General features: G+C 41.8%; 1 protein-coding gene across 1 annotated transcript in view; it reads left to right on the top strand.

The window, feature by feature from the left end:
- The window catches only part of TMC2 (transmembrane channel like 2), a 97,516-nt gene that overhangs the window by 56,615 nt on the left and 19,315 nt on the right, over window positions 1-21,586 (top strand). Inside the window, exons 8-13 of the mRNA XM_061436760.1 lie at window positions 3,072-3,214; window positions 5,731-5,878; window positions 10,786-10,974; window positions 16,075-16,254; window positions 17,659-17,808; window positions 20,045-20,173. Coding sequence (XP_061292744.1) covers window positions 3,072-3,214; window positions 5,731-5,878; window positions 10,786-10,974; window positions 16,075-16,254; window positions 17,659-17,808; window positions 20,045-20,173 — 939 coding nt within the window. The remainder of the gene's footprint in view (window positions 1-3,071; window positions 3,215-5,730; window positions 5,879-10,785; window positions 10,975-16,074; window positions 16,255-17,658; window positions 17,809-20,044; window positions 20,174-21,586) is intronic.

Here is a 21,586-nt window from a genome sequence, read left to right as displayed (position 1 = left end):
GGTTTACAAAAGAATTGTTCATGACCCAGTTGCCCTCTATCTTGCCAGTCCCAGTCTGTCTAAGACCTCATATTTTGTGTCGCAATATTATCAACCTGGGGGGAAGTCCAGTGCCCCGTGCCTTTGCTCAGGGTCCTGTGCCCATCCCTCCCTCAGAAAAGTGTGAAAGTGAGTTGGAGTATTTTTTTCAAGTTATCTGGAAAGGAGTGTTTCAAATAATTACTATACCACTAAGAATTGCATACTATTGCCACTATATGTGGGTTTCCCTGGTGGCTCAGCAGTGAAGAATCCGCCTGCAATGCAGGAGACCCGGGTTTGACCCCTGGGTCAAGAAGATCCTCTGGAGAAGGAAATAGCAACCCACTCCAGTATTCTTGCCTGGGAAATCCCATGAACAGAGGAGCCTGGCGGGCTACACTCCATGGGGTCACAAGAGTCAGACACAACTTTAGCAACTGAGCACACACACACACCACCACCACTACTATATGCTGCTACTGGGAATTTCCTTTATTCTTTTTTTTTAAATATTTATTTATTCATTTATTTATTTTTAGCTACTCTGGGTCTTCCTTGTTGTGTGCAGGCTTTCTCTAGTTGCAGCAAATGGGACTACTCTCTAATTCTGGTGCACAAGCTTCTTATTTGCGGTGGCTTCCCTTGTTAGCTCAGTTGGTAAAGAATCCGCCTGCAATGCAGGAGACCTCGGTTTGATTCCTGTGTCATAAAGATCTTCTGGAGAAGGGATAGGCTACCCATTCCAGTATTCTTGGGCTTTCCTGGTGGCTCAGCTGGTAAAGAATCCACCTGCAATGAGGGAGACTTGGGTTCGATCCCTGGGTTGGGAAGATCCCCTGGAGAAGAGAAAGTGTTCTGGCCTGGAGAATTCCAGGGACTGTATTAGTCCAAGGAGTTGCAAAGAGTTGGACACAACTGAGCAGCTTTCACTCTCTTGTTGCAGAGCACAAGCTCCAGCACATAGGCTCAGACTTAGTTGCCCCATGGCACGTGGAATCTTCCCAGACCAGAGATCTAATCCACATCCCCTGCATTGGCAGGAGGATTCTTAACAACTAGACCATCAGGAAAACCCTTCTTTATTCTTTATTTCACCCAAGAACCCTTGTTGAAATGTCCTACCCACCCCAGACCAACAATTTTTTCAGCAATAATCCTACGTTGTATTGTTGTTGTTGCCAAGGATAAATTTTTATATTTCAAGTAAAAATAGAAATTTTGGAAAACTTACATCCACCACCATGACAATGGCAGTTTCTCAGTAGTTAAATACTTTTCTGATGAGATCAATGGAGATGTGATTTTGGGGAGTCCAGTGGTTAAGACTCTGCTTCCACTTCAGGGGCACAGGTTCAATCCCTGGTCAGGAAACTAAAGATCCCACATGCCATGAGGCACAGCCAAAGCTAAAACAAAAGAGAAAACTGCTTGTATAAGAAATGTGTTGACATTTGGTGTATGTTCATAACTCAGTGAACTTTCCAGATGACCAATACAAAATGATGTGTGAGTGAAAGATCCCACATCTTGATAGCAAAAGATAGAGCAATTGATTTTTTAAAACTTTATATTTTGAGATAACTTTAAACTTATAGAAGAGTTGCATAAATATTACAGAGAGTTCCCATATACCACTCACCCATTCACTATGATATCCATAGAACAATCATCAAAACTAAGAAATTAATCTTCATCCAGTATTATTAACTGAAATACTGTATTTATTTGGATTTCACCTGTTTTTCCACTAATGTTCTTTTTCTGTCCCAGGACCCAATTCAAAATCTCACATTGATTTGTCAAGTCTCTTTACTCTCCTCCAACCTGTGACTATTCTCTATCTTTCAGTGACCTTGACACATTTGAATAGCTGATCAGTTGTTTTTGGAAAATGCCCCTGAATTTGGGTTTGTCTGATGTTTTCTCATGATTGTATTAAGGTTATGCATCATTGGGAAGGATACCACAGAGGTAATGTGACTTTCTCAGGGTGTCAAATCAGAGTTACATTATGTTGAGCTCTTGGTTAAAGTGGTATCTGCCAGAGTTCTCTACTGTAAAGTGAGTATTTTTCCCTTTTCAATTACTTAGTACTTGGGGGAGAGCAATGGATCTTAAGGTATAAAAAGTTCATTATATGATTCATATTCCACATGATAGCTAACTTTTAAGAACTAGTTATGGGGTTGAGGTAAAATATCAAAGAAGAAATAGTCACAAGTATATGAAAAATACTATTAAAATTTGGCTCCTCTCTCCAACTACACATCTGTGTGAAGCCAGAATAATCCCATGTTTTATGTTCAGCAAAGATACAAAAGAAGTGCTAAAATTCTAAGTTAATATTATACCTAAATACACCTAAAAATTACACTTAAAGTCAATTATGTGCCTGTGCTTTTGTGCTTAGTCTCTCAGTCATGCCTGACTCTTTGCGACCCCATGGACTGTAGCCCACCAGGCTCCTTTGTCCATGGGGATTCTCCAGGCAAGAATACTGGAGTGGGTTGCCATGCCCTCCTCCAGGAAAGTAAATTATACCCAGAACCAAACTGAAATTAAAACTCAGGTTAGATTGTGAGCTTTATCACACAGTTTTCTTTAGAAGTTTTGAGACACTGAGAAAGTTCATGGATTTCCATCTAGTTCGAGAGCGTTAAATTAAGACCCTGGGCACAGGAGGCAGAGCGGAGGGGAGCTTGGAGTGGTATGTGCAGGCACACACAGACACACACACACAAATATCCCTCATCCCTAATTCATCCCAAATGTTAACCATAATCTCCTCCCCCTTCTGTATCTCCGTGTCCTCTGTACTCAGTGTAATGGAGAAATAGAAGGGGAAAGGAAAGAGGGGAGAGTGGAGACCTGCACAGACTCTGGAGCAAACCAGGGGAGTGAAGGGAAGAACAAGAATGTCCAGAGCCCTTCCTTCCTCCCCTCCAGCTCCCATCATACCTCTGAAAAAGAAACCCCAGGTCGGACAGGAGGGTCTGATGACTGTCACTCTAAGCTCACTAACCCAGAGCATTTGCTTTGCTGACGCCCAGGGCTACATGAAGTATTCTGCTCTCTTCTATGGCTACTACAACAACCAGAGGACCATCGGGTGGCTGAGGTACAGGTTGCCCATGGCTTACTTCATGGTGGGGGTCAGCGTGTTCGGCTACAGTCTGATGATCGTCATTAGATCGTAAGTATGATTATCTCATTTTCAGGCATTTAATCTTCCCACAAACAGCCCACTCCTATGGTCACACTGTGCCTACTTACCGTCTTCTCAAGGATTTAGAGAGAAAACAAGGAAACAAATAAAGCAAATGCAGATTGTCATACGAGGCATGAAAGATATATACAGGTTAATGTGGGAAGTTCTGGAAAATGGGATAGACACTCCTTTAGAAGAAGCTGGCACAGCACTTTAGACAAAGCAAGAGCATGTGCAAAGGCCCTGAGGCAGTGAATATCCTACTGGGCCCCCAAAACAGTAAAAAAGCCAGTGTAGGGCTTCCCTAGTGCCTAAATGGTAAAAAATCTGCCTGCCAGTGCAGGAAGCACAGATTCAATCTCTGATCCAGGAAGATCCTACCAGACATGGAGCAGCTAAGCCGTGTGCCACAACTATTGAACCTGCACTCTAGGTCCTGGAAGCCACAACTACTGAAGCCCACATGCCCAGACCCCATGCTCTGCAGCAAGAGAAACCACTGCAATCGCAGCAGAGTAGTCCCTGCTATCTACAACCAGAGAAGGCCCACAGAGTGAGGAAGACTCAGGACAGCCATAAATAAATACATAGAAATGATTAAAATCTTAAACAAAACAAAACAGTATGGCTTGAAGAGGAACATGGTACCTGGTAAGAAAATGCTGGAGAAGTTTTCGAGGCCTGTTTCGGTTTTCCTCAGAGCCTGGCTTCCTCAGAAAAACCCTCTGCTGTAAGCTCACATGAGAGCTGAGGAGGCACTTACGAAGAGGCTAAATGAGGCCAATGAGGCTTCACACAGCGTATGTGGCAGTGGCTAACCTTGGTGTCCTCTCTGACCCCAACTCTGCTTTTCTCTGTGGTCAGAAATGGTGCTTTAATACATTTGTGCCTCCTAATTCATATTCTCTGAAGAAAAAAACTTGGCTTACCCCTCCGGATTGCCTTCTTCTAAGTCAGGGGATCCCAGTCAGCACAGGCTGTGCAGGATGGGGGCACAGTCTGTGCACAGACCTGACCACCAGGCCCCCCCTTCAGCAGGGCCACCGGAGGTCACGTATCCTAGAAGAGCAGAGCAGCTGTGTATGCAGCAGAAGCGGAGAGCCCTTGAAGCCCGGCCAGGACCCCCGCAAGGCGATGGACGGGCCCAGCTGGGTTTTCTATCTCATCCACTCAGAGGAAAATGCTGCTGTTCATGAGAGCCTATCTGCCATGAGACAGTGACCACTACATGACATGTGGCTACCCAGCTCTATCAAGCAAAAGGAAAAAAACAAGGGGGCAGGCGAGACAGGGTTGGTTTTATTCTTAGCCCTGACATTGTTACATTTTTCCCAGAAAAGTGTAAGGATATGGAATGTTTCCCTGTTGAACCAAAAAGCTAACTAAAGCAACCAGGCCCCTGAAACAGCAAATCCCAAAAGCCAACATGTCAGACAGAGTCAGAGAGAAGCAAACGCCCCATTGCATATGATGGAACCCCTGCCTGGGATTCCGTGGTTCTCCCAGGGTGGATCTCCAGGAAGCACAAAAAGAGAATGAGGACAGGGAGGTTGAAATAGGGGGCTATTAAAGCAGCTCCAAGGTACTTTCCTCCAAGCTTGCTTAATAAAAGGATGTGTGCATGATCTGGCTGTAATACCAACTGCCTCAGGGCTTATTGAATTTTGTATCAGAAAAATATAATTTTTATCCAAGAAAATAGATGAATTAGAAGGGGATGTTCTTGAATTTATGGTTGCTAGGGGGAAGGATGAGGGGAAGGGATAGTTAGGGAGATAGACATCTACACACTGCTATATTTAAAATGAATAACCAACAAGGAACAACTGAGAACTCTGCTCACGGTTATATGGCAGCCTGGATGGGAGGAGAGTTCAAGGGAGAAGGGATACATGTATATGTTTATATATGGCTGAGTCCCTTTGCTGTTCACCTGAAACTATCACAATATTTTTAATTGGCTATACCCCAATGAAGGCGAAAGTGAAATTTGCCCAGTTGTGCCAGCTCTTTGTGATTCCATGTCACAAAGGCTCTATACAGTCCATGGAATTCTCCAGGCCAGACTACTGGAGTGGGTACCCTTTCCCTTCTCCAGGGGATCTTCCTAACCCAATAAAATACCCCAACAGAAAAGTTTAAAAATAAAAAAATACATGTGCAAAGAAGTAATGGAAGTAAATTTTAAAAAAGGAAGGGATGTTCTCTGTGAGAAGAGTTCTAAAACATTGGCAAGTGAGTCAAGTCACAAGAATTTAGACGTCAGGGTAGAAAACATGGTTATGTGTCCTGAACCCATGCTGGATTCTTGTTATCCAACTGACTCCATGTATGCTCACAGGGCACTCTGACTTTGAGGGGAAGGTGCTCTGGCTGTCAGTAGCCTGACTCAAATCTGTCTTAGCTCTTTTCCTTCACTGGATATCTGCCACCTGTGCCCAAGACTGGGCTGACACAGCAGACACAGAGCAGACCTAACGATAGCAGTCTGTGCCCTGCAGGATGGCCAGCAACAACCAGGGCAGCACGAGCGAGGGGGAGAGTGATAACTTCACATTCAGCTTCAAGATGTTCACCAGCTGGGACTACCTGATTGGGAATTCAGAGACCGCTGACAACAAATATGCCTCCATCACCACCAGCTTCAAGGTAGTCACCTCAGGGCCGTTCCCACTTCCTGGGGAACTCTGAGTCCCTCCGGTCACTGGGAGAGTTCTCCCAGCCGGGGCATGGGAAACAAGATCCCCAATTAGTTTGTGGTAAGAGCTTTCCCTGAAGTGGGAGCCTAGCTCTCAAGCCTTCAAGAAAGAATGCTCATGGGTAGTACTCACCATCTGTTTCTTAATATGGTTGAGAATCATGGATGCTGGGCCCTGCCTCTTTCCTCTCAGAACTGCTTTCTGCAGGAGGAAGTGAAAGGACTCACTTGGGGCAGCTGTTCTCAATTTTTACACATATTTGCATGATCTGAGGCGCTTGAAAAAATCTTCTGGGCCCCACCCCCAGAGATTCTCATATAATGGGTCTAGGGTGGGGTCCTGGCATTGGTTTTTTTAAAAAACTTCCCCAGGCAACTAGAACACCCACAGAGAGTTGAGAACCCTGGTTTGGGGGTGTGGGAATAAAGGAATCAGTTAAATGTATAATTCCACACTCAATTATCTTATTAATTTGCTCGCAAGAGAGATGTGAGGCGGCCTACAGAATAAAGAACAAAAACAAGCCTGAGGGTAAGCAGTTGGAATGAAGGGGGAAGCACTGCACATCTCAGTTTTTCCCTCCATGACCGTGTATACCACTCAGGGTACCATTCAGGGTTCTTTACTTTTAACTGAAGTATATTTGATTTACAACGTTGTGTTAGTTTCTGTTGTACAGCAAAATGATTCAATTATATGTATATATTCATTTTCATATTCTTTTCCATTATAGGTTATTACAAGATATTGAATATGATTCCCTATGCTATACAGTAGGACCTTGCTGTTTATCTATTTTATATATAACAGTAGTTTGCATCTACCAGTCCCAAACTCCTAATTTATCCCCCTGCTATCTCCTTTAGTAAACATAAGTTTGTTTTCTAAGTCTGTGCGTCTGTTTCAGTTTTGAGGGAAAAAAAGTTTATTTTTATCATTTTTTAGACTCCACATATAAACAGTATCATGACATTTGTCTGTCTCTGATTTACTTCACTTTCTATGATAATCTCTGGATCCATCCATGTTGCTGCAAAAGGCACTATTTCATTCTTTTTTATGGCTTTTAAAATTTTCATCCTTTTTAATATATAATTTTTCATATGTACCACATCTTCTTTTTTCATTCATCTGTGAATGGATTCTTAGGTTGCTTTCTTGTCTTCGCTGTTGTAAATAGTGCTGCTTGGAACATCGGGATGCTTATATCTTTTTGAATTAGAGTTTTCATGTTTTCCAAATATATGCCCAAGATTGGGATTGCTGGATCATGTGGTAGTTCTACTTTAGTTTTACTGTTCTCCATAGTGACAGCTCCCAGGTAGCCAATGCAGGAGACATAAGAAATGTGGGTTTGATCCCAGCGTCAGGAAGAGCCCCTGGAGGAGGACATGGCAACCCACTCCAGTATTCTTGCCTGGAGAATCCCTTGCACAGAGGAGCCTGGAGGGCTACAGTCCATAGAGTCACAAAGAGTCAGGCACGACTGAAGTAACTTAGCGTGCAAGCATATAGTGGCTGCAACCACTTACATTCCCACCAACAGTGTAGGAGGGTTCCCTTTTCTCCACATCCTCTCCAAAATTTATTATTTTCTCCCATTCTGTAGGTTGTCTTTTTTTTTTTTTTTATGGTTTCCTTTGCTGTGCAAAAGCTTATAAGTTTGATTAGGCCCCATTTATTTATTTTTGTTTTGTTATTTTTATTGCCTTAAGAGAAGGAAGGAGATTTTTCAATCAACTAACAGTTATTGTGTTCAGGTTCAGCTTCAACTAACTCATCAGGCAGTTAAAATACATTAATGCACACAGTTCTCACAACATGTGCCCTGTTATATAAGTATATTATTTTGGCTTTTAACATATTCAGAGGAGAAGCCTTCTCCTTCCTAGATGTTCAAAGTGCTTCATAGGCATTGACCTGCTTTGCCTCTCTCTAGTAGTCCTGGAGGAAGGGTCAAAAACCCTGTTGATCCCTACCCTGCCCTTAGATGCTCCATCACAGGCTCCCCATTGCTGTGGATGGGAGAACTGAGCCAGCTCCCTGCTCCAACAACTGTCAAACCTAGAGGACTCTGGGGCTCATGACTCAAGCCCTGTCCCTGGTGGGTTTACCTGCCTTCTGCAAGCAACAACTGGTATCAGTGGGCAGCAGTCCATTCTCCTCCCAGAAGGGCCAAGAGAGAGGAGAGGGAAGAAGACAAGACCATCAAGCACTGCTGTGGTGTAGATCTGACCCCTGTAAGGTCCTGGAGTAACAAAGTCTGACTGATCAGACAGGAGAAGCATTGGACTATCAAGAACTCTGAATGGTTTCAAAGAAGACATACAGATGGCCAGCAGGCACATGAAAAGATGTTCAACATTGCTAATTAATAGAGAAATGCAAATCAAAACTACAATGAGGTGTCACCTCACACCAGTTAGAGTGGCCATCATGAAAAAAATCTACAAATAACAAATGCTGGAGAGGGTATGGAGAAAAGGGAACCCTCCTTCACTGTTGGTAGGGATGTTAGTTGGTATAGCCACTATTGAAAACAGTATAGATGTTCCTCAGAAAACTAAAAGTAGAATTACGATATGATCCAGCATCCCACTCCTGGCCGTATAGCCAGACAAAACTATAATTTAAAAAGATACATGCACTACTGTGTTCATAGAAGCACTATTCACATTAGCCAATATATGGAAACATCTAAATGTCCAACTATAGGTGAATGGATAAAGAAGATGTAATATATACACATACTACTTGGTCATAAAAAAGAATGAAATAATGCCATTTGCAGCAACATGGATGCAACTAGAGATTATCACACTAAGTCAAGTCAGAAAGAGAAAAATACCGTATGAGATCTCTTATATGTGGAGTCTAAAATATGACACAGATGAACCTACCTATGAAACAGAAACTGACTCACAGATGTGGAGAACAGACTTGTGGTTCCAAGGGGGAGGGGGCTGGGGGAGGGGTAGAGTAGGGGTTCAGGTTTAGCAGATGTAAGCCTTTATATATGGAATAGATAAACAACAAGGTCCTACTGTATAGCCTAGAGAACTATATTCAATTTCCTGTGATAAACAATATTGGAAAGAATGTTTTTCTAAAAAAGAATGTATACATATTTAACTGAATCACTTTGGTGTGCAGTTGTAATTAATACAACATTGTAGATTATATTCAACTTTGAAAAAGTAAAGAAAGATCTCCTTCCAGGACTTTTGTGTCCGGGGGACCTCGTTTTCCACCCTTATTCTGCCACATACTAATTGTGCCACATTCTAATTTCACATACAATAAAAAACGTACTAATGCAGGGTATAAGTTTAATAATAAAAAATCTATTGTATTTGTATACACTAGCAGCAAACAATTAGAAAGCAATTTCATTCCATTTATAATAAAATGACACAAAGTACAATAAAATGACATAAAGTATAAAAAATTCCAAGGAATGGATTTCACACACCAAAAAAAGTGTGCAAAGCTGCCTACACCAAAAAAGTATAAAACATTGCTGAAAGGAATTAATAAACTCTAAATAAATGGAGAAATATACCATGCCCATGGATTAAAACAGGGATCAACAAACTATAGCCCTGGGTCCAAATCCAGCCTGCTGTCTATTTTTATAAATAAGATTTTATTGAAATAAAGTCATGCCAATTTATTATATATTGTCTATAGTTCCTTTCATGCTACAGCAACACAGTTAAGTAGTTATGAAAGACACCATGTGGCCTGCAAAACCAAAACTATTCACTTTCTGATTTTTTAATAGAAAAAAGTTTGGCCAGAACTTTTTTATAGAAAAAGCCAGCCCCTGGCTTAGAAGACTCGATATTTTAAGATTCAATTTTAATCTATTTGATCTGTAGATTTAAAATAATCCCAGTGGCTTAGAAAAATCTCTCTGGGCATTAGTATCTGTAATGTGGGTAATAACAGTAACTACTATTGGTTTGCTGTTGGGACTAAGAAGAATAATGCATGGAAAGCATTTAGCACTGCAGCTGACATACAGTAAGTTTCCAATAAATCTAAGCTTTTGTCATTACATGTACCGAAATAGAAGTAACAACAAAAAATGTAATTTTTTAAGATTCCTTTTTTTCCTTCCAGTTCTATTGGAATACAATTGAAAGACAGCACTGTATAAGTTTAAGTTGTACAGCATAATGCTTTGACTTACATCATGAAATGATTAACACAATAAGTTTAGTGAACATCCATCATCTCATATAGATACAAAATTAAAGAAAAAAATTTTCCTTGTAATGAGAACTTAGGATTTACTCTCTTAACAACTTTCGTATATAATACACAGTAGTGTTAATTAGGTTCATCATGTTGTACTTTGGGACTTCTTTATCTTATAACTAGAAGTTTGTATCTTTTGACTACCTTCATCTAGTTCTCCCTCTGCCTCCAACCCCTACCTCTGGTAACCACAAACCTGATCTCTTTTTCTATAAGTTTGTTTGTTTGTTTAAATATAACTGACCTACAATTCAGTGTTACTTCTTGTTGTACAGCATAGTGATTCAATATTTCTATACAATTCAAAACGGTCACCGTGGTAAGTCTAGTCATAATATGTCACCAAAGATATTTGTACATTTTGTACATTTGTACATTTCATACTCATGACTAACTTTTTTTGCAAGTGGAGATTTGTGCCTCTTAATCTCCCTCACCTATTCAAAGTATATTTTCTTAAAGAACTAACTCCCATGAGACAGCAGTGCTCTCTACCACCCCAATTATTTAATTTCTGAAAATATGAAAAGTAGTCATCTCAGGAACCGAATGACAATTCCTTGTTATAATTCACATTTCATTTTCACCATCCAGGAGTCAATAGTGGATGAACAAGAGAGTAACAAAGAAGAAAATGTCCATCTGACAAGATTTCTCCGTGTCCTGGCCAACTTTCTCATCATCTGCTGCTTGTGTGGAAGTGGGTACCTCATTTACTTTGTGGTGAAGCGATCCCAGGAATTTTCCAAAATGCAGAATGTCAGCTGGTACGAAAGAAATGAGGTAAGATGGTATATCTGCTGAAGTGAATATCCTGAAATTACCCTGTTCCTATGCCATTCATCTGGACCGTGGGACTTATTTTAAAAAGTGAAATTACATTGCTTTCAAGCCAAGTAACATGAACATCTTGAACAGTCACCTGTTATTAGGCTTTCATAACTGGATAAAGCTGGATTCAATTAACATGTCAGTCAGCTAAGTAGCCAGTTGTCATAACATGAATTTTTTAAAAAGATGGTCCTTTCCTCAGGTCTCTACAGAGCCGTAGATCATAAGTCAGTTGTCTAGTACTGCATGGGTGTGATTCTGGGCTGCCTTTCTGTTCCACTGGTCTATTTGTTTATTCTTGCACTAATAACATATTGATAAACTGTGACTCTGTAGTATGTCTTGATACCTGATAGAGTGAGTTCTCTCATCAAGATTGACAATAAAACATATTAAGGTTTTATTGTGATTACATTGAACCTATAAATCTCAGGAATTTGACATCTGTGGTAGTTGGAAAAAATGGCTACAAGTTCTTCCCATCCTTATATGCACATTTTTTTTTGAAATGTGATTTTATAGCCCCTCCCATGAAGACGTGAAATCTGTTTCCCAACACCTTTCCTTAGTCAGTGAAACAATAACAACCATGATACAGTTCAGTTCAGTTCAGTTGCTCAGTCATGACTGACTCTGCAACCCCATGGACTGCAGCACGCCAGGCCTCCCTGTCCATCACCACCTCCCACAGTTTACTCAAACTCATGTCCATCAAGTTGGTGATGCCATCCAACCATCTCATCCTCTGTCATCCCCTTCTCCTCTTGCCTTCAATATTTCCCAGCATCAGGGTCTTTTCCAATGAGTCAGTTCTTCTCATTAAGTGGCCAAAGTATTGGAGTTTCAGCTTCAGCATCACTCCTTCCAATGAATATTCAGGACTGATTTCCTTTAGGATGGACTGGTTTGATCTCCTTGCAGTCCAAGGGACTCTCAAGAGTCTTCTCCAACACCACAGTTAAAAACATCCATTTTTGGCACTCAGCTTTCTTTATAGTCCAACTCTCACATCCATACATGACTACTGGAAAAACCATAGCCTTGACTAGACAGACTTTTGTTGGCAAAGTAATGTCTCTGCTTTTGAATATGCTGTCTAGGTTGGTCATAGCTTTCCTTCCAAGGAGTAAGCGTCTTTTGATTTCATGGCTGCAGTCACCATCTGCAGTGATTTTGGAGCCCAGAAAAATAAAGTCTGACACTGTTTCCACTGTTTCCCCATCTATTTGCCATGAAGTGATGGGACTAGATGCCATGATCTTAGTTTTCTGAATGTTGAGCTGTAGGCCAACTTTTTCACTCTTTTTCACTTTCATCAAGAGGCTCTTTAGTTCTTCTTACTTTCTGCTATAAGGGTGGTGTCATTTGCATATCTGAGGTTTTTTATATTTCTCCCGAAAATCCTGATTCCAGCTTGTACTTCTTCCAGCCCAGCGTTTCTCATGATGTACTCTGCATATAAGTTAAATAAGCAGGGTGATAATATACACCTTTGACGTACTCCTTTTCCTATTTGGAACCAATCTGTTGTTCCATGTCCAGTTCTAACTGTTGCTTCCTGACCTGCATACCGGTTTCTCAAGAGGCGGGTCAGGTGATCTGGGATTCCCATCTCTTTCAGAATTTTCCACAGTTTATTGTGATCCACACAGTCAAAGGCTTTGGCATAGTCAATAAAGCAGAAATAGATGTTTTTCTGGAACTCTCTTGCTTTTTTGATGATCCAGCAAATGTGGGCAATTTGATCTCTGGTTCCTCTGCCTTTTGAAAACCAGCTTGAACATCTGGAACTTCACGGTTCATGTATTGTTGAAGCCTGGCCTGGAGAATTTTGAGCATTACTTTACTAGCATGTGAGATGAGTGCAATTGTGTGGTAGTTTGAGCATTCTTTGGCATTGCTTTTCTTTGGGATTGGAATGAAAACTGACTTTTCTGGTCCTGTGGCCACTGGTGAGTTTTCCAAATTTGCTGGCACATTGAGTGCAGCACTTTCACAGCATCATCTTTCAGGATTTGGAATAGCTCAACTGGAATTCCATCACCTCCACTAGCTTTGTTCGTAGTGATGCTTCCTAAGGCCCACTTGACTTCAAATTCCAGGATGTCTGGCTCTAGGTGAGTGATCACACCATCATGATTATCTGGGTCATGAAGATCTTTTTTGTAAAGTTCTTGTGTGTATTCTTGCCACCTCTTCTTAATATCTTCTGCTTCTGTTACGTCCATACCATTTCTGTCCTTTATTGAGCCCATCTTTGCATGAAATGTTCCCTTGGTATCTCTAATTTTCTTGAAGAGATCTCTAGTCTTTCCCATTCTATTGTTTTCCTCTATTTCTTTGCCTTGATCGCTGAGGAAGGCTTTCTTATCTCTCCTTGCTATAGTTTGGAACTCTGCATTCAAATGGGTATATCTTTCCTTTTCTCCTTTGCTTTTTGCTTCTCTTCTTTTCACAGCTATTTGTAAGGCCTCCTCAGACAGCCATTTTGCTTTTTTTTTTTCTTGGGGATGGTCTTGATCCCTGTCTCCTGTACAATGTCACAAATCTCCATCCATAGTTCATCAAGAACTCTGTCTATCAGATCTAGTCCCTTAAATCTATTTCTCATTTCCACTGTATAATCATAAGGGATTTGATTTAGGTCATACCTGAATGGTCTAGTGGTTTTCCCTACTTTCTTCAATTTAAGTCTGAATTTGGCAATAAAGAGTTCATGATCTGAGCCACAGTCAGCTCCTGGTCTTGTTTTTTGCTGACTGTATAGAGCTTCTCCATCTTTGGCTGCAAAGAATACAATCAGTCTGGTTTCGGTGTTGACCATCTGGTGATGTCCATGTGTAGAGTCTTCTCTTGTGTTGTTGGAAGAGGGTGTTTGCTATGACCAGTGTGTTCTCTTGGCAAAATTCTATTAGCCTTTGCCCTGCTTTATTCTGTACTCCAAGGCCAAATTTGCCTGTTACTCCAGGTGTTTCTGGACTTCCTACTTTTGCATTCCAGTCCTCTATAATGAAAGGACATCTTTTTTGGGTGTTAGTTCTAGAAGGTCTTGTATGTCTTCATAGAACCGTTCAACTTCAGCTTCTTCAGCATTAATGGTCAGGGCATAGACTTGGATTACCATGATGGTAATGGTTTGCCTTGGAAATGAACAGCAATCATTCTGTCATTTTTTAGATTGCATCCAAGTACTGCATTTCAGACTCTTTTGTTGACTTTGATGGCTACTCCATTTCTTGTAAGGGATTCTTGCCCACAGTAGTAGATATAAGGGTCATCTCAGTTAAATTCACCCATCCAGTCCAGTTTAGTTCACTGATTCCTAAAATGTCGACATTCACTCTTGCCATCTCCTGTTTGACCACTTCCAATTTGCCTTGATTCATGGACCTAACATTCCATGTTCCTATGCAATATTGCTCTTTACAGCATCAGACCTTGCTTCCATCACCATGATACAAGCAGACTTGAAAAGTGCTTGTGTTTTGGAACTTGCTTTCTTGGGAACCTGAAATATCCATCATGTGGATGATGCCAGGTTGCCCTCCTAAATGATGAGAGACACATGGCCCAATTTTCTCATCACCCTAGGTGATAGCAGATCCACCACCAGATGTATAAATGAAAACATCAGCCATCAGCTGACTATAGATATTAATACATGAATGAACCCAGGTGAGACCAGCAGAAGAACCATCTTGCTAAGCCCAGAAAATATTACTGACCCAAAGAAGAAAGAATCTTCCTTCCATCATAAGGCAAGAAAGGATAAAAAAGGAAATGTGAAACTGGCAGGACAAATATAAAGCACAAAATCAGATAGACTTAAATATAAATGTATCAGTGATTTCAATGAATGTGAATGAATGAAAGCTATAGCTCAAAGTCAGTGATAATCAGATTGAGTTTTTTTAAAATGATATTTACACTTAATTTCTAAAACACTAAGCTATGAGAAGAATACAAAGATGCTCAAGATGAATTCTGCCTTTAATGGAATTGCCAGTCTCCTCAGGAAGCAGGTTTGGCAAGAATAAACTTTGGCACAACCAGTAATAGGCAGGAGGAATGTGATCAAATAAGATGTTTTGCATTTCAGATGTGTGACAGGTGGGAAAGCCCATGTGAGCCAGAGAGACTGGGGGTTATTATGGCAAAGGCAGGAACCAAGCTGAGCATCAGACAAACGTTAGAGAAGGGCCGTGGTGGATGTGATGCCAGGATGGCTTTCTAGGTGGGAAGAACTGCGTGAGCAGGGCTGGAGGAATGAAGGTCATGAGAAGCCAACCCAAAGGTCAGTGTGAGAGGGTGGAGGGGAGTGAGCCACAGTCCAGAAGAGCTGATCAACCTGCACTTTGATCAGCAGTTCAGGATACTCTCCACTAGGTGGGCAGAATCAGTGGCAGAGAGAATGTTCTACTGTGGCTGGCAGTTCCATTATTTGAGTCAGGATTTTCCCAAAGTTGAAGCCAAAATTTAGTTCTTACCGGTTCTGTGCTGTCGGCTTATGACTTATCCCCTGATTCTTACAACGAAGTCCACCATCACCATTTTACACACAAAGAAACAAGAAGCTCAGAGAAATTATGTAACTTTCTCTAAATTACAAAGCCAGCAAGCAATAGAGCAGGGGCCAAAACCCAGAGAGCTGACCCCAAAGGTCACACCCCACACCACATACCTCTACTGTTGATTTTGTTCCATGATTTCAGCTTCTGGTCTTCCATTCTCCTGAGATGAGATGACTCTTAATGATACACAACTTTTACCAAACACAAAGCACTGTCCCATGTGTTAATTCATTTCCTTCTCAAAGATTGCTATTTTTATCAATGCTGCTGGTAACAATCATTGTGACAAGCAGTCCCAGGGCATATTGGTTCCTATGTCAGGGTCACACAGCAAGTTGTGGAGGCCCCAGGTGGGGCTTTTCTAGAGGCAGAGGAGGGGGCAGGCAACCGGGAGATGGAGATGCATGACCCTGAGGGTACAGAGGTGGTGGACAACCAAGTGACATTGATGACAAGCTAGCCCAGCTCTCCTGACTTCCAGGTAGAAATTGTGATGTCTCTGCTTGGGATGTTTTGTCCCCCTCTGTTTGAAACTATTGCCGCCCTGGAGAATTACCACCCACGCATTGGATTGAAGTGGCAGCTGGGGCGCATCTTTGCACTCTTCCTGGGAAACCTCTACACCTTTCTCTTGGCCCTGATGGATGACATCCAGCTGAAGGTAGAGACCACAAACTTCTTCCCAATTCCTAGTATCCACCATGTTGCTTTTTTAAATATAATAATTTCCTTGTGTATGATTTATATTAAGTAAATTTTAGAAAGGTCAGAAAAATAAAATGAAGAAAAAATGTCACCAGATTCCTATGACCCAACTGTTAACGTTTTGCTTCAGTTCTTTACTGTCTTCTTCATAGGCTATCTTTTTTCACATCCTCCTCTAGTCCTTTGATAACCTTAATATTTTGTCTGCAGCCTTTCCAGTACTGTTTCTTAGCTGCCATATGTTTACTAGCTGACAAGTGTCCATTGAAATGATAAATAATGGTTGAGTTACCCTTTCATCCCTGCTCACCAGTTATGGCGCACCCACCAAGTCAGGCCCTGGGGGTACAGCAAACAGCAAGACACAGTCCTGTTCCAGGGGAGACAGACTCATTCATCACAGCACTCTGGGCCAGGTGCTTCAGTGGGGGTGAGCCCAGGGCAGCAGGACAGTGCACAGGAGGGGCTGCAGACCTCACCATGAGGGATCTTAGCAGACACTGGAAAAAATCAGAGGAAAGAGCTTATGCAAATAGAGAACTGTGAATTAGCTGAACAAGTGCATGAAGGGCAGGAAACTGGACAAGGGTCAGATGGTGATGGTCCTCTTTCCCATGCCTCCCTCCTCATGAATTTTCCTGAGATTAACAAGAAGCTGCTGGAAGATTCTAAGCATAGTAGTGACTGGATCTGGCCCTTGCCTGCCCTCCATCTGCATCTCTCACTTCCCTCCTACCCTAATAAACTGCCTCACCCTTCTGAGCTCAGATTTCCTCCTCTCTTGCCTCACTCTCCCCTCTCCTCCCTGTGTTTGACTAGTTGAGTTATCCTTCTGCAGTTTGGCTCAGATGTCCCCACCTCCAGGAAAGAGCCCCATGGTCTGAAGTGGATTTCCTCAGTCCCCAGAGAAAATTTCCCACAGCTTTTATCACTCTGTTCTGCAAGTGTCTGTTCATCTCTCTCACTTACTACTAGACTGAGGAAGTGTAAGTATCATTTTCCAGACTGGCAATTTTCTGAGGTAAACTCCATTCATTTCTATGTCACTCTTGTGTCTCCATTGCCTTATATGCCCAGAATAAATTAATCTCAAAATAAGAATGTATACTTGGATGGATGAGTAATAACTTAAAGAAGAAAAATTCCTGGAAAAGACCCAGGGACTTCAGCCAGTTGCCCCCGCCTCTTCTCTATAGATTGAAAGGCTGGGGAGGGCAGTTCTGGAGAGACCCTGTTAAGGGATAGGGCAGAGGCTAGATGGTAGGGTTGTGGCATATGCTGGCTTGAATTGTTCTTTCTGTAGAAACTGTTGAACCTTCCCTGGCTCTTTCCAACCCCACATCTCCATCTTCCCTTCTAGCTTTCTAATGAAGAGACGATAAAGAACATCACTCACTGGACTCTGTTTCACTACTACAACTCCTCAGGTTGGAATGAGAGTGTCCCCCGGCCCCCCCTGCACCCTGCAGATGTGCCCCGGGGTTCTTGCTGGGAGACGGCTGTGGGCATTGTGAGTAATTATGCTCTCCTGATAAGACGGTCCCTATTCTCAGTTCTTTGTTATCCCTTCCTTGATGTTTCCATGTCTCCAAAATATCAAGCCAGCATGTCTTAGGAAAGTTCCACCTTTTCACATTGCCCTTTTTCTCAGCGTCTCACACATTTCTCTATGTCTTCCATCTGCCAATCTATACCACTTGAATTTATTTAGAGTTTTACTGCAGATTTCACTAAAAGCCTGAGGTTCTCCACCTGGAAATCATAAATAGATAATCCTAAAAACTGGGTACAGGATTTTGTGTGTATATGCATCTGTGCATTTTTCTGTAAAGAGAATTAAAGGTTTTCATTAGAAAGTCAAAAATTAACAACAACCATTTCCGCTTACCCACTTTCACTACTGTCCTTGTACTTTCATGGTGCAGATTTCTAGGGCTAGTGTTCTTTGTTTTCACAGGCAGAAATCTGAAGTATTCACGGGTAACATAGGGATCAGCTGCCATCTCCTCCTCAGCTGCATCTCTTTGCATGGGGTTTCTATTCACCTGTCACTGCTGAATAATCTAATGCACCCCTAGAGCATTAGACAGAGAAGGCAATGGCACCCACTCCAGTACTTTTGCCTAGAAAATCCCATGGACGGCGGAGCCTGGTAGGCTGCAGTCCATGGGGTCACGAAGAGTCGGACACGACTGAGCGACTTCACTTTCACTTTTCACTTTCATGCATTGGAGAAGGAAATGGCAACCCACTCCAGTGTTCTTGCCTGGAGAATCCCAGGGACGGGGGAGCCTGGTGGGCTTCCGTCTATGGGGTCGCACAGAGTCGGCCACGACTGAAGCGACTTAGCAGCAGCAGAGCTTTAGAAAATAATGTTTTTAACTGAGGGTAATGAAGTCCAGTGGAAGAGGGGAGTAATCATACACCCTGACAAACACTGCCTGCAGGTCCAATAACAGATATTTTCCTGCTGCAGAGTCTGTTTCCCACAGGGTCCTGGGGGATTTTCTCTCTACTTGCTTCATGGAGGGCTAAGACTCACCACTTCTCATGTTCTCTGGTTCAAAGTACCCCATTCTCATCAAGTCCTCTTCATCTTTAATGTGAAGAGCAACTCACATTTCTAAACCCATCACAGCTGTGTAACAGAGAAAGTCTTCACATGAGTAAAACCCACCCTCTTTGGAAGACAGAAGAGTTCATTACCTACATGATTCCTTTGGAATATTCTGCTGTAGAATTTCTCTTTTCCCACCTCACATCCTTGGAGGGCATCTCTCTTGACTCCTCCCTGAATGCCCATCACTGATTAAAGCTTGCTTCTTTCTGAGCTTGCTGGTGATGATAGGTTTGAAATGTTATGTCCTGCTTACCCATGTTCATCTCCACCCCAGGCCCCAGAGCATCACCTTGCACAGATGTGGAGACCAAATACAAGTTGGTTTGCCTTTTACTTAACAGCATTAGGATTGAGGAAAAACCATAAAAACTCATCAGCTGTTCATCCAGCAAACATTTATTAATCATCTTGGAAGACACAAAAATGAATAAAGCAGGCCCTATGCCCCTGGGAACTCCAAGTCTATTGGATGTCTTGAAGGCTTAATGATGTCTGGTAGATCTTTTCAACTTTTTAAAAAATTAATAAATTATATGTACTCTGCAAAGCAGAGAAAACTTTGTTTCTTTGCGTTGAGCTCTTATTCCATGTGCCTCTGTAAAAAACCTAGATTATTTTCTCTACATACCCCCCCCCAAAAAAAAAAATCAATCAGCAGGGGGTGAAGAATGTCAGCAGCTGTCCCCAAGGACAGTGGTCAGATTCAGTCTTAGTTGGTACAGATGGTACTTCAGAGCAGGTGGGGGAAGCAAGGAGTAAGCCTTCAGATCTTTCATTTATGCAATAGTGCTGATAACTACCAAATACTGGGTGTTACCAACTGCCAGAAAATTTGTATGCATAATCATTAAGCTTCCCAATAAACTTGCAAGGTTAATGTCAACATCAAAATGTTCAGAGACTATTCAAAGCAATAAATTAGTAACTTGTAACTAACTTAACTGGAACCTGTAGTAAGCATTTTTCAAAGCATGGAGTCTTATCTGCACCACCATTCTGCTACTATCAATCAGAGAGTCACAAAAAGGAATATGGAGTTGGGGAGCATGGCATGGCTGCAGTCAGTTGGGAGAAGTGGGCATGGTCAAACCCTGACCACCCCCTTTCGCTTTGTTCCTTTTTGCAGGAATTCATGAGGCTGACAGTGTCCGACATGCTGGTAACGTATATCACCATCCTGCTGGGCGACTTCCTGCGGGCTTGTTTTGTCCGGTTCATGAACTACTGCTGGTGCTGGGACCTGGAGGCTGGATTTGTAGGTCACCATTTCCTGAACATTCTGCAGAAAGGCATTCCAACCATCCTCTCTGATATAGTTAGATGCATTCTATTATTCTGACATTTAGATGTTTAATGTCAATCTCCACTCTGTGAAGTAGTAAAGTATTTCATTTTTTTCTAGGCAAGTCACAAAATTCAATAGATAAAGAAGTTTTTTTAAATATTTTCAAATTTTAAATCCCCAAGATTTAACCTTCCTGTATTTGGATTTGGCATGTTTCCTCCTTTGATCCACACTCATGTGACCTTCCTTTTCTCTCTCCTCACTTTGTTTTCCTCTTCTCTCATTCCTGTCACTTTTTATCTCCATAGCTGGAAGACAAATCAGGAAGCAGGTTTAAACTGGCCTCACAAAGACCCCAGCTCCCCACTGAAGCTCCCCTCTGCTCACACACTTTGTATCCTTTCAAACAATTGACTAATCTCCAAAACTCTGAAAATCAGAGTCAGGTTGAAAATGTGAATCTGTCTGAGCTCACTACTTTCCAAGAGGAAGATGAGAAGGAGAAAAGAGAATTGGAGGAGTGATTGATTTATTTTGTTTGCTTTTAAAGCTTTCTTTACATTTGACTCCTCGTTTAATTATTTGCATTTTGTTATTTATTTTATTTACACTTTAGATTACTTGATCATAATTTCAAGATACATTTCTGATTAAAGCATTGATAAAACATTCTCTTAGGGGGTGTCCCAAGAACACACTGTCAACCTGCAGGCCCTAAATGGTAAAATTCTCTCTCATTTTTTTTAAATCTGACTACACCCTGTGGCTTGTGGAATCTTAGTTCTCTTACCAGGGATTGAACCTGGACCCCCAGCAGCAGAACGAAGGAGCCCTAATCCCTGGACCACCATGGATTTTCCAAAAAAAAATCTCATTTTTTAAATTGAAGAAGACATTGAAGAATGCTTCAAGTTTGAGAAATTTAAAATTCTTTTTAGGGGCTTCCCTGTTGGCTCAATGGTAAGGAATCTGCCTGCCAGTTCAGGACCACAGTTTCAATCCCTAGTCCAGGCAGATCCCACATGCCACAGGACAACTAAACCCGTGGTTCAACCACAAGTATTGAACCTGTGCTCTACTGAGCCTGTGAGCTGCAACTACCAAAGCCCAGGCACATTGCAAAGCCATGTGCTCTGCAACAAGAGAAACCACTGCAATGAGAAGCCCGCACACTGCAACTGGAAAGTAGCCCCTGCTTGGCACAACCGAAGAGCAGCAACAAGCTCTCCACAAGCAGCAATGAAGACCCAGCACAGCCAAAAATAAATAAATAATAAATAAATCTTAAGGAAAAAAAAAAGCTCTTTTTAAAAAGTTGAAAACATGTTAAAGAAATAGAACCCTGAATCTGAGGTTCCTCTCTGCTCACCAGAGCAGGCTCTT

The sequence above is a fragment of the Bos javanicus genome, chromosome 13 (assembly GCF_032452875.1).
Source record: "Bos javanicus breed banteng chromosome 13, ARS-OSU_banteng_1.0, whole genome shotgun sequence".
Taxonomy (NCBI): Eukaryota; Metazoa; Chordata; class Mammalia; order Artiodactyla; family Bovidae; genus Bos; species Bos javanicus.
The sequence above is the reverse complement of the archived record's forward strand: the minus strand, read 5'-3'. Positions and strand labels throughout refer to the sequence as shown.